Genomic DNA, 13,797 nt, shown 5'->3' on the forward strand with positions numbered 1-13,797 from the left:
CTACAGTCAAATCATGTTTTGTTTTTTTAATGCAGTTACCAAATGCATTACTGAACTTTCGAGGCTGTTGGCTACAAAATATAAACAGAAATAGCACTGAAGTATTGAACCGGTCTGCAGTCGTCACCACTTGGTAGACTTCTTGACCTGCTCCCTTTTTCTGCAGAATTCTATCGTTTTCTGAATATATACTGAACTGTATTGTTAAGCACCATCTTCAAATCTCCTGAGAGTTCATTTCTAATCCTATTCAGTTTCTCTTTGGCATTAACTTCAATACCAACTTTTCACAGCAGACAATTTGACTTGTCATAGCAGAAAAAGCACAGCTGTGAGTAATAAGCTCTGTTCCATTAAATGTGTGCCCTGGAACCGGTTCACCTAAATGGAATGCAGTCATCATTAATGTTATTAGTAACACCTGTGCTTTTCCTGCTTTGACAAGTCAAAATGTCTGCTATGAAATGGATCAATACCACAACTCAATGCTCCATTTAAACTTTTGCATAGTTGTAAAACTTCTTTTCAATTGTTAATTCTGTGCAAAAATCTCAGTACTTCAAAATGCAAAGTATCTGAAAAGTGTATAATTTTACACCTGTCAGGACTACAGTATAATGACTAGATGAATTCAATGTTCAGTAAGTGTAGCAGATGATAGAATCACAAATGGCTCATGTTTAAAACCTTTTTAACTGTAATGAGACACGTAATGGCTTTTACTTATCATTTTATTAACAGCACTGTGCATACTTCCAAAGTGATATGAGCTTTAAAAACCATCAAAAAAGTTAATGAATGCCTTTTACTGACAAGAAGCAACGCGGCTACATGGAACAGCAGCTCCCTCTTCTGGCAGAAAGTTTAAGTACCCCAACGCAGGGACTGAGGGGTAACAGGAGCTGGTAAACAGGTTCCAGCATCTCCGAGTTTGAGCACTGATCTGAGGCCTAGTTAATCTTTCAGGTAAGAAAGACAAACAAAAGGAGGCAGAGACCTCTCACTCCTCACAGATGAGGCCTGATGCGGCTGACGAGGCAAAAAGGACAGAATAATACAAGCCGTAATGCACAATCTCGCCTTCAGGTGCAGGTCAATACCTACAAACTCCCGTCAAAAACACACAATGCCTTCTTCTAAACATGGTGAGGATCTCTAAACATATGGCACTGCTCACAGAATTACTCACATAAGTAAACAAAACCTTTGGAACAAAATACATATACAGGAATGCAAAATGAAATAAAACAGCAATTTTTTCTTTTCATATGACTAACTCTATACAATTTGCTTTTCTTTAGAGTGACAGTATTGAAGCACAAATTGGTAAACTGTGTGAACAAAAATTCAAAAAAAGGTAGATGATACACGACAATGACATGCTGTCCTCGAAACATCAACGAAACATTGGTACAGTATTGAGGACTGGGGAACTCCACGTCCATTACCTATCATTCAAGAAGTTTCTCAAGGCAACTTGGAAAAGAAGAAAACAAGAACTAGAGGATGGCCAGACAGCAAGGAGATGGCTTCCAGTCAACAGACAGCATTACCCAGAGTAAGCTAGGGCTGATGAGCTATTGACATGATTTACACCCCCCCAAAAAACCCAACCACATTCTTCTTCATATGCTGAGAGAGGTTCAAGTCAATGTACCTAAAAGCTCCTTGCATTTATTTATCTTGTTCATTCATAGTACCTGGAAATGAAGCTGCTGTCTCTAGTCCTGTGAACATTGGAAATAATACGAAAAATGTGCAAGTTATAATGTGACAAATAAAAAAAAGAAGGTAAGAGGCTACTTGTGTGACTTCATTAAGCGGATACTTTTGGCTACATGTCACCTGGATGAACAGACGGTTGGTGAAATGCTGTCTCTGACAATGAGTCCCCTCTGGTTTTTGACAGCCAGGGTGAACGCCACATGTTTATATAAACATTATTCCTGAGTTAGTTCTTACAGTTGGCCCAAATACTGATTTTAATGTAGACTTGGGGCTGGGCCAGCAAACCCATGAGCCTACTTTTCTAAAAAGCCTCAGAGCCCACTCCCCTTTCAGTAGAGTGAGAAAGGAAATTCATGTGAAAGAGAAGCCTGATTCTATTACAAAATGATGTCATAATGAAAGGAATTTTGTTTGCTTCATTACTGTTGCTATCCAGAGTCTACCTGTTTAGAATCATAGACAATATATATATTAAAAAGCTTGAGAGGCTCACAAGCCACTTGTACTTTCAAGTATGCTACATTACGGACTGGAGAAACGGATGATACTGTCACTTTAAAGAAATGGATGACTGTTAAACACAATATTCACAAATGTACATTTAAGGCGTAATTGTTTAGCACTAACAATAGTAGCAGCAGTGAAGCACTTCTGAATGAATTATAATAACATTTATGATCATATTACAATAATATATTACCAAAGTAAAACAATGACTATATTTTTTTGTTTCATAACACTGGGCTGATCTAGAGACAAAAATTCAAACCAGGCAGCCACTGAAATTAGACGAAAACGTGTCAGCCACCATGGATCTCACACACGCACACACACACAAGCCTGTCTGGTACTGCAAGGTCGTCGACTTTAGCACGTCCTCTAATAATCTCGCTGCCAGGCTCTACATCTACACTAGGCCCCGTCGTATGAGTTAGAGCAGTAGTACGTTTACAGAGCACAAGTCTAAGTATACTGACTGTAATTCCACATTCATGTTGTACAGGAACAGGGGTTCAATGAAGAGCAGGTCATGAGTAGGTCCGGCAGACACGCGCACACACACACACTCACATACAGAAACACACTCACATATAGAGAGTGAAACACACTGCCAGACAACAGTTGAGACCTGAAACCATCGTCATGCTACTTTGAAAATTACAACACGACAAAACAAGCATGTTTTTCTAAAAAAAAAAAAACAGAAAAGGTACCAAAGTAACGTTGTTAATCTAAAAGGCCATAACAGATTGAATTCATTGTGAAAAAGCTCTACTGCGCGTCTTCTAAGCTGCTGCTGACCAACACTTCTTAGAGAGGAAGACACCCCAACTCTTCCTCATGTGTTTCTCCACACTGTAACATCCCTCAGTCTGCCAGAAAAGGACCAAACCCCGACTTTAATCTGGTCCCCGTCTACCCATATAGCTTGTACCAACAGCAACCCTCAAAGCTGAAAGTTTTTTTTTTGTTTTTTTTGTTTTTTTTAAACATACTGTATATGCACGTACTGTATATATTACACACATTTAATATATATTTACTCATATATTAAATTTTCATATAGACATACATTTTTAGTTTTATTTGTGAGGTGTTGGTTACATTTTCAGCAAGAGGCTTCAACATGAAATATGAAGAGTTTTCCCAAGATTTCTACAAAGGTCTTGCGCCATGTGGCGTCCCGTCATTGTTCCACATGTGCTTAGTCAGTCCCACTGCGATGTCCTTGAAAACAAAATACGCCCACTGTAGCAGTTTAAAGGCGGCCAGACACTGTTGAAAGCGCATGGAGTGCAGGGCGCGGAGTCCCAGAGATGCTGTGAGCTCGCCGGAGGAACAGCCAGTTAAAAATCCACAGGAGCGTTGGGCGTCAGCCAGCACCGGAGGTAGTGCTGCAGGCAATGGGCTTTGGGCTGGGCTGCGCCAACCTCAACCCAACCAGGCTGGGCCAAGCTAGGGCGAGAGAGCAAACATGTAGAGAGAGGCACGAGGAGTGTGCTATGTAAGAACATGCGCAGTGGAGGGAATGGAGACAAACTCGCGTAGGATGTTCTTGGCCATTTCGATATTGTTCTGTGCAATCATCAGTGCTTTCTGGATGTCCTGGTAAGAGTATCCCTGACTCATTAGGTCCTCTATCTCGCTACTGATTTGAGGGTTGGCTTCTCCTCCTATTGCTCCACTGGGTGGAGCAGGGATGGGCGGGATGGGGCTGGGTCGTCGCTCTGAGTTGATTCGTCTGGGGAGGGGCTTCGGAGGTCTCTCTGGTGCTTCCACCGGCTCTGAGAAGACTGAAGAAATGGAGAGAGAGAGAGTTTATATGCCTTTAAAGTAAAACGTTCTGGAAAACTGTAGTTTTAAGTTTTGGTTAACTCTGAAACAACATAAATTCATTTTAAATACATTAAAAGGTCAACATAGGTTAATGTGAATGACGAGTTTTCTGGAAATAATTTAGATCTAATTTGTCTGAGGTAAGCTACGTTTTTTTAATCATACTGTATATATGGTGAACTGGTTGACCTTTCTACTGCAGCAACCTTTAATAAAGCACTCTAATTATGATCTGAAAGCTTGTCAGCTTGTCTGAGAGCTACTTAATTGGCCCTCAGATACAAAGATTTAGGTCTTTAGTTGAATACTATGCAATCATTGTAGGAAGTAAATGTCAGCTCATTGCAGAGACAAGGAGATTACTCGGAGAAATAAAAAGCCTGTCTCATTAAGGAACAGCTAAAAAATGTTGAGCACTCTCACTGTGGCTTTCACCACCAAAAGGTTTCATATTAGCACCGTTGAACAGTTAGTGTCTCTACCAAAATCCTTTGGATGTTCTGCTCCAGCCCACCCCCCAGTCCGTTCCTCCTGCACCTGCTTTTCTACCTTTGTCTACAAAATGTGACAGGTTTGCTAAGGCCACTAATGCTTCATTAGTTGCATTAGTGGATGTCTGTGACATCTTCGTGGTCAATATGAGATTATGATGATATGATCATCATGGTCATTCCAACATCCTGGAGGCATCACTTCCCTTTTTTTTCTGGTTTTAAAAAAGGTCACTGATGTGACTGAACAGCGCTCTATAATTGTTGGTCTTTACCCTTCTTTGCACACTGTGATTGCACACGCTGGAGCAAATGATGTACTGAAATCGATTCACAGAAATCTATCAAAGTTTAAATTTGAACCTAACACCAACTTCAAAGAGTTTGTGGAAAATCTGTGTTACGTCTGGCCTCATACCAGGTAGCAGCAAAACACTTTAGTCGACTTTTCAGGCTGCACTCCAGGTCACACGACTCTTGTGCTACCTCAAGATATTGATTCATCAGCACTATAATTGCTTTTTTGGCCAGGAAGGAGCGGAACAAAGAGGCTGCTGTTCTACATTTTTACCTCCAACAGATGCACCATTTTCCTTTCATGCCACCAGTGTATGTGCCAAGTCTCTTAATAAAGATCTTCAAGGGTCAGTTCACGCAAATAAGTAAATTATTTCCTACTTGCCCTAATGGTATCTAGCCTTTTAAGTAGTTTCATTTTGATTACATTCTTTCTGACAGCCAGAGGCAGAGCTTTAGATCAGTGGTTCTCAAACTTTTTCCACATCAGGGATCCCTAAACTAACACAAATTAGACCACGGAACCCCATCTGATAGGATTTTTGCTTTTAGATGCTTTATTACAGTGTATGAAACCCATGACCAAAATAGTCAGAAATTCTGTCACTGTGCTACTTATAGATTGCTGAGGACCCTCTGGAACCACCTCAAGAACCCTTGGGGGTCCCTGGACCCCACTTTAGATAGCCATGTGCAAGTTAAGGCAAAAAACAAAAAAACTGACCCATAACCTTGGATGAATTTACATTACAGTAAAAAAAAGTTAATTACTCAATAATTTGGGGCATTTGTTTTACAGTTCATTTACATTACAAAAAATAAATGTAATTACGACAGGCTGTATTTATCATAATCACTGAAATTACATTAATTATTAAGAGACAGGAACACTTACGTGCTGCAGCTCCAGCGTCCGAATCTAGAGAAAGGCGGCTGAAAGCAGCTGTGGAGGATGAACTTGATGAGGAAGATGAAGACGAGGAAGACGACCCCCCCAGTTCTGAAAGGGTCCGTCGGGCACTAGGCATTGGCAGCCGGGGTTTGGGGAAGTCATAGCCGTTTTCCTCCTCTTCCCTGTCCTCGTCCGCATGGTCTCTGGGACCATTGGTCATTGCCAGAGGGGGCAACTCTGAATAATCTGGGAGAGGATTGAAAACAGTGTATTAGCAGTACTGTATTTAATAGACAGAGAGCTACGTAAAGTTATATACAGATTTAGCATATGCCTGGTTTCATTCATATACAAAGATAATTATATCCTCTGAAACAGCTTCAGATGAGTCACAACTATAACGAAAAATTTTATTTACATTCATGCCAACACAGAGAGTAAGTGCATAATGTATTTTTTATTTTTTTTACAGATTGTGGGGATCCTTTTTTGGAGCCAAACAAAGATTCAGAAATTCAGATTCACTGGTTAAGAGTGACATTTTTTCCAACAACGGTTCATTTTAAAGCAGAAACAACACATCTTTGCACGGTTGTAGACAGAAAGTGACTCGTGCTCCACATGTAAGCTGTCCTTGTCCACCTGATCCACGTACGTATAACGAACGGCCAATCAAAATACCTGAATCTCTGGCTTGTTGGGACCTGGCCTGGATGTTGTACATGTCTTCATACATTTGAGGTCCATCCTCCAGTTCAGACAGTGTCATCCTACAACAACAAAAAACAACAATAATACAACGATAAACAGACAAAGTACTCCAATCTGAAAGTCATTTTATCCTGGTGTGATGCTGGACGTGGATTCATGGAGTGTTTTGAATACCGGGAGTTGAGTGCAGGGGCTTGGGTCTGTGTCTGGAGTGAAGATAGAGGCTGAGGAGGCCTCGGGACTGGTTGGATCTCCCCTACAGGTGGTGCCGTGATGGGGGGTAGGACAGGGCGAGAGGAGGGGATCATGTACTCTGACTCTTCCTCACTGTCATGTGCCTCCTCTCCTGTCACCGGCCTCAGGGCTGCAGAAGGTCTGGGAACGAACAACCGCAAGAATACTTAAACTTCAACTGTAAATATGGATTTATGAAATAAAAACACTAAAAAAGGTGTTGCGGGAGGAAACAAGCTTCCTAAAATATGCATTGTATGGCCTTTGTGATATGCAAGTGAGCAAAAACAACGTCAGTCGTAGTGCCAGTACACCGTACCTAATTGCCATAGAATAGATGGCATTGGCTGAGGATGAGGGCTTGACTTTGGGGTTGTCATAATCTTGAGCAGCCACTGCTGTAAAATTCTGGAAAGGAAGCACAAGCGGAAATCTCAGAAGAATATTTTCACAATCAAAATCTAGGAACCAAAAATTTTTCACATTTAAAAAGGCATAGTTTGGCATTTAAGGAAAAATGCTAAGTCGGTTTCTTCCTGAGAGTTAGATAAGACGATTGATGATGCTGTCATGTCTGTACTAGGGCTGTACATAACGATTATTTTTCAAGTCGATTAATCTAACGATTATTTTTACAATTACTTGATTAATCTAACGACTAATTGTGTATTCTAAAGAAAAAAAGTTGCCTATTACTAGATTAACCTATCAATTTATCCAAAATAAATATCAAAAACATGTCTAATCAATAAATCAATGTTTTATTCAATGATCCTGATGAAGCACATTAATATAATGACAAGAGTAGCATATCTTAAAATGAATCCAATTTCCACTTTCCTGATGTGTTGTGATAATAACAATAACAGAAATGAATTAGTCTACTTTACTTTAAATGTTCCTGACATGGATTTATTTCAATATTGAGTAATGCAGTATGATAATCAAATGTATTTCTGCATCAGTGTGGGGCAAAGAAAACAACTGAAATGATTGCAGATAGTCACAGATTGTCTGTAATGTTAGATTCAGCTGTTTTCTCGCTCATACGCGGCCGTTAAATAAACAGAAAATATGAAATGGCCAAACATTAGATGACAAGAGGTCCGATACACCTGGTGTAACATTACACTATCATGACAGCAGCGGGGCAGAAATTACTTTTAAGATTAAGGCGATGAAGAAATACTTTTTTTAACGGACTACGTGTCCTCGTGCTGATAATGTGCCGGGCTTGCCATCAGTGCTGTACCGTTAATCAGTGAGCTTTAAGAAGTGCTGGTAGGTGGATTTTGTTAGCGTTAGAAAGAGCCAGCCTAGCTGTTTCCAGTCATTATGCTAAGCTAAACCAACTGCTGCTGGCTATATCTTTGGATTTAACGCTTTAACTCTCTGCAAGAAAGCAAATATTCAGTTTCCCCCCCAAAACACACCAAATGTAACACCATTGAGACATCAGGGTCAAACCCATGTCAACAACATGGATTTTACATATATCAATCAAGGTAATGAAAACACCATTAATTTAATTTCCCTCCTGTAAGTGTGTATGTTGTGAGTGACTGAGCTAAAAACCCACACTTGCTCTAACCCACATATACTGTACAGTATGCTGGATTATTACAAGGTGGTGCCACATTTGTTTTTCCAGTTCTCTTACTTGGGACAATTACTACTAAAATGCTGTGTGCTTGTGATCGTAGCCAATGAATTCACATCAAACCAAATGGTAGTTTAGTGTGTGGTGTTTTGTGGTTCCTCTGACCAGCTGGTGGTCCAGACTGAGGGAGCCGTTGTTCTTCTGTGAGTCCGAGCGTGTGTCCAGAGCGGAGGGCAGCGCCAAGGGGAGGGAGTGACGGTTGGAGAGTTCCCTGACACCTGCTCGAATGTCTCCTCCCAGAGTGGAGACCTGGGTGGATGAGGAAGATGAGGAGGAGGATGAGGAAGAGGAGCTGGGGGCCTTGGGAACGGGCCGAGAGTTCCAGTCAGCCAGGGGCCGGTTTGGGGGTGTAGGAGGGAGCTTATCACGAGGGGGCTCCCCAGGAGTGCAGGGTAAGGGCCGCCTAGGTAGCCGTCCATCGGGGGCTGCCCCGGCTGTGTGGGGACGGTCTGGAGGAGGAGGAGGGGGGAGATCCCTCAGTGCTGGGGGGAGGGGGAGAGGCTTGTCTTTGTGATGAGATGCTGCCTGGAGGGGAGAAATGGAGATGGAGGGAGCTCATTTAGACTACATACAATATTGATGCTAAATCAAAGAAAACTCAGTGCTTTTATCTTCCATTTAGATGCATTCTCCATAATAAACAACAATATGATTTGATGAAAAGCACCATGTTTATCATCTGCAGACAATTCCAGCTTCTATCTAAAGTTCCCATTTATCTACATTTAAGCAGAAATATGTGGTAATATGCATGTGTGTGGTAAAGAAATGCACGCTAATGCATTACATGCGTAACATAAAATATGCTTATCATGGTGGCTGGTGTTTCAACACCTTACTTGCGTCAAGGGGCGATAGGAGTAAACATACTTTCAATAACAAAGCTGGGTTGCAATAGAATTACCAGTGTTATTCTTAAATTTTAGTTTAGGATGCACCATAAAATCAAGTTATGAATAAGCTGCATAATGCACAATGTTTGAATAGTTTGGCTAAAGGTACTAAAAAAGTGAAGCAACTAAATTTTGGGGCAACACCTACATGGTTTTTATGTTACAACAAACGAGGGAAGTAATAGAGCTCGCATTTAAAATGACAATCTACACCAAAATAAACATCAATGTCTCCTCATCTATGACAGAACTATTTAGCTGTTGATATGTAGGCTATGACATAAACTGGAAACTCATTTTATTTGAATATCTTGCCAAAACAAAGGGTTAACTCTTTTGTTGTGTGTGTTCAGTTACCTTAGCGGTGACCCCGGGGCTGGAGGCGCCTGGAGGGTTGGGAGGTCTGTGTGGTAGCAAGTCAAGTCTGGGTGGCACAGGGGGAAGGGAGGACTGAGGGGCCATGGACATGGGTGAGGGTGGGCGCTCCACCTGGATCCCACACAAGAGCAAAACATCTGTCACATCTGATCAGCTACATTTGAACACAATGAGGTTTTGTCTAATGGCAACTTTCATGCTACACTGATGCCAATCCAACTTCTGTCAAATTCCAGCCACCTTGTTTCCTTTGATGTAGGCACATCAGTGCTGTGAACAGTTTACTCAAAAAAAATAAGAGAAAAAATAGATCCAAGACTCGTTTTGTTTCAACACAAAACAGAACACAAATTAATGCTAAATATCTATGAAGCACAGCCAAGTACTTCACAGCGAACATTTAAAGAAATGGTCAAAGACGAGAAAGAAGGCCGGGTCAGCAATCAAAGCCGAAGAAAATCCAAGGACCACATCAAAGTGTGTGTGATCTCAGGTATTCACCTACTCAATAAGCAGACTAATGCACACAGAGTTTCTCTGAGGCACATAAAAGATGGAGGATAGAATGCCCCACATATCAAATACTGAGAGCCACAAAAAAAAGCTGCTACCTTGGCACCATGAAAGATGGAGATGAAAGACTTGAGATATGAGCCAGGAGCTTCAAGCTCAAAAAGTAAAGAAAGGGCAAGGCAGGGAGTGTTTCATCTGCACAGAGATGGATCTCTCAGAAAAACAGAAGAGGACAGTAGGAACCCAGGGCGTTAAGCCTACGAAGCCAAGTGCCTCAATAGCTTGTCTTGGAAAAAAACAGAACTGCTTGCCCAGTATCATGACTACAAACTTTGAGCAAACGGAGATAACTTTTTCCACAATCTCACCTTTGTGCAGGCAAGTTTGCTCATCATGAGGTGGGGGTCTTCAAGTCTGTCGTCATCGTCGTCGTCATAGCTGGGTGATGGAGCCCCCTCAGCCCCGTATGAGCCTCTGCAGGAGCCCCCGCTGTTGTCCTTGGGGTCAAAAGGATCCACCACGATGGGCTCTGTACCCTTAATCTCACAGCGACAGAAGGGACATCCCGTTCCCTGACCCTCGGATTCCTGTAACAAAGGTAGAAAACACGCAGAGATGAAAGGAGGTTATGTGCTTTTATGTCTGTTACATCTCCAGAGAACAGCACTAGAACAGTGAGTTCTCCTCTCAACAGCTATGAGTTATGACACTTAACTTGGAGCAACCAACCCACACAAAGCCCTTCCATCCACCCACTCTCGTACCTGCCAGGCTGTGAGACAGGAGGTGCACATGAGATGACCACAGGGCTCAATCTTCACATCCTTGTCATTCTCGGCACAGATCTTACACAGCTGGAAAGTGGAGCCCATCTCACAGTACAGCTCATATTGCTCCTGAGGGGGACAAAATGAGAAAACTATGAGCTTTCAGTGCAGAGTAACATCATACGGTCCTGACACCACCTGAGATCATTTCGAAAAAAGAGCCTAGAACGATCTGGAGCCAAGTTAAAATGAGGGGGCGTATTTTTAGTTTCAGTCCTGTGCTTAAGCAAAATGAGTCTGGTCATAAACACCTTAACAAAACCGTGAGACGATCTCTAAGTCCGACAAGATAGAGACCGATAAGGATACACCAGGATGGGTATTCTTTAACAATATTTCACAATTTACAGTTTTGTAACTTGCTCATTTAACGTGTTGCGTCCTTTAATGTGATAAAAGGATGAAATACTGTAGGACATTTCCTTTAACAGTTAAGGAAGCATGCTTAAACTATAAAACTATAACTCTTCAATGCACTATGCAACTTTATTTACACTTAACTTATAGCCATTTTCAACGCAGTGTTTGACATTTTACTTGGGCAACACACCATTTTTGAAGTGAACTTAACAATTACAATCTTTAAAGATGACTCAACATTAAAGCCAAAATATCCATTTACTGATACTTAAAAATACCTGTTATTTATTCAGGTTTATTGTACTTAAAAATACCTGTTATTTATTCAGTTTATTGTACTTATTTTACTTTCAGTTTACCGTACTTGTGAATAAATGTCAGACAGAATGTTTCAGTTATTCAGCTACTTAACCTTGACTAACGCAGTTCCTGTGTAGTGTTTTATCATGTCTTCTACTTCTGCTTCCTTCTGATCATGCACTGCAGCATTGTTTTTTCAACTTAGATATTTACTGATCTATGTGTCCACCAAAAAAAAGGCTTTTGACCTTTAAAATAAAACGCCAAAGACCAGCAAGAATGTATAAGATACCAAAGAGGATGCAGTATAACAGGCACGCTGCTCTGACCTGTGTGACTTTGATGTGGTCTTGAGGAGAAGGCTCACACAGTCCTGTCAGGTCTGGGTTTTGGGTCCGGCCATCAGGAAATAAATAGCTGGAGATACAGAGGCACATCAAAATTAAAAAAAAGGTACACACAGGGCTGCCCACAAAGTATCCTCTAGTATCTTGACAGGCTTTTTCATTTAAAAGTCATCATAATCATTAGTTAGTATGATTATACTTCATGTACATCGAACAGGCTGCAGTAATGAAAACATCTGTTCAGACTATTCATACAATCTGGCAACGTGTTTTAATAACACCGAGTAAATGCATGTACAGTACGAGACAGTTTTACAAATGGGTCAGCCGCTTTAGTTACCTTTTAATAAATGTTTTGTAGATGCAGGTGATGTACTGTATAGGCTTTCCCCATTTAAAGTCAGGTTTTGATTACAGGTTGGGACAGGCCAACTGTAGCTTTCATTAAACAAAGGAATCAACGCTGGCGTGAAAAAATGAGTTTCACGGGAGCCAGCTAAACCACTGAGTGAGCTGCACATTAGAAACCAACAGTCCTATTCTGGTTATGATAACACTGGAATGATGGGAAAAGGCAATATGATATGGCTGGTTGGTTTAGAGCTGAAGGGCAGATTGAATGGTGGGATGCAAAGCAGAGCTGCCTAGTTTACACAGAGACGCATGCTTTGTGGGCAGAAAAGGAGAAATGGCAGAAAAAGAGTAGCTCTGCATTTGTCAGGAAGCTTGACTTACAGAGAATTTATTAAAACTGCATCAAATGAAGACTGAGACCCAGCCACAGACACAGAGCAGAGGTCCGGATGAAAATAAGTGTGCCAACCAAAATGCCAGTGGACTTACAATCCTTCCCTGAAGCCATCTATGAGGGCCTGGAAAAGGGGTTTATTGTGGGGAATGGTCTGGAGTATGTTTCCATCTGCTGTCACGTAGCCAATGGCCCACTGGCCCAGCCGTGTACAGCTCAGTCGGAAGATGTAACTGAGGAGAGAGAGACATGAGAAATAAGACATGTAGGGTTGTGTCACTCTTTGTAAAAAAAAAAAAAAAAAGAAAATATACAGTGAGGAAAATAAGTATTTGAACACCTTGCTATTTTGCAAGTTCTCCCACTTAGAAATCATGGAGGGGTCTGAAATTGTCATCGTAGGTGCATGTCCACTGTGAGAGACATAATCTAAAAAAAAAAAAAAAAAAAAAAAAAAAAAATCAAAATATCATACATTGTGATTTCTGAACTATTTATTTGTATGATACAGCTGCAAATAAGTATTTGAACACCTGAGAAAATCAATGTTAATATTTGGTACAGTAGCCTTTGTTCGCAATTACAGAGGTCAAACGTTTCCTGTAGTTTTTCACCAGGTTTGCACACACTGCAGGAGGGATTTTGGCCCACTCCTCCACACAGATCTTCTCTAGATCAGTCAGGTTTCTGGGCTGTCGCTGAGAAACACGGAGTTTGAGCTCCCTCCAAAGATTCTCTATTGGGTTTACGTCTGGAGACTGGCTAGGCCACGCCAGAACCTTGATATGCTTCTTACAGAGCCACTCCTTGGTTATCCTGGCTGTGTGCTTCGGGTCATTGTCATGTTGGAAGACCCAGCCTCGACCCATCTTCAATGCTCTAACTGAGGGAAGGAGGTTGTTCCCCAAAATCTCGCAATACATGGCCCCGGTCATCCTCTCCTTAATACAGTGCAGTCGCCCTGTCCCATGTGCAGAAAAACACCCCCAAAGCATGATGCTACCACCCCCATGCTTCACAGTAGGGATGGTGTTCTTGGGATGGTACTCATCATTCTTCTTCCTCCAAACACGGTTAGTGG

At 41.4% G+C, this 13,797-nt stretch overlaps 1 protein-coding gene across 1 annotated transcript in view; it reads right to left on the reverse strand.

Annotated features, from left to right (window-relative positions):
• Positions 1–713: 713 nt before the first annotated feature.
• Positions 714–13,797, reverse strand: part of cbl (Cbl proto-oncogene, E3 ubiquitin protein ligase) — a 44,525-nt gene continuing 31,441 nt past the window's right edge. Inside the window, exons 6-16 of the mRNA XM_046073532.1 lie at positions 12,812–12,949; positions 11,951–12,038; positions 10,899–11,030; positions 10,503–10,721; positions 9,601–9,732; positions 8,456–8,875; positions 7,010–7,098; positions 6,631–6,831; positions 6,427–6,515; positions 5,749–5,991; positions 714–4,022 (exon numbers count right to left, since the gene is read on the reverse strand). Of these exons, the coding sequence (XP_045929488.1) occupies positions 3,730–4,022; positions 5,749–5,991; positions 6,427–6,515; positions 6,631–6,831; positions 7,010–7,098; positions 8,456–8,875; positions 9,601–9,732; positions 10,503–10,721; positions 10,899–11,030; positions 11,951–12,038; positions 12,812–12,949 (2,044 nt within the window). The 3' untranslated portion in view covers positions 714–3,729. The remainder of the gene's footprint in view (positions 4,023–5,748; positions 5,992–6,426; positions 6,516–6,630; positions 6,832–7,009; positions 7,099–8,455; positions 8,876–9,600; positions 9,733–10,502; positions 10,722–10,898; positions 11,031–11,950; positions 12,039–12,811; positions 12,950–13,797) is intronic.

The sequence above is a fragment of the Micropterus dolomieu genome, linkage group LG17 (genome assembly GCF_021292245.1).
Source record: "Micropterus dolomieu isolate WLL.071019.BEF.003 ecotype Adirondacks linkage group LG17, ASM2129224v1, whole genome shotgun sequence".
In the NCBI taxonomy this organism is placed as follows: Eukaryota; Metazoa; Chordata; class Actinopteri; order Centrarchiformes; family Centrarchidae; genus Micropterus; species Micropterus dolomieu.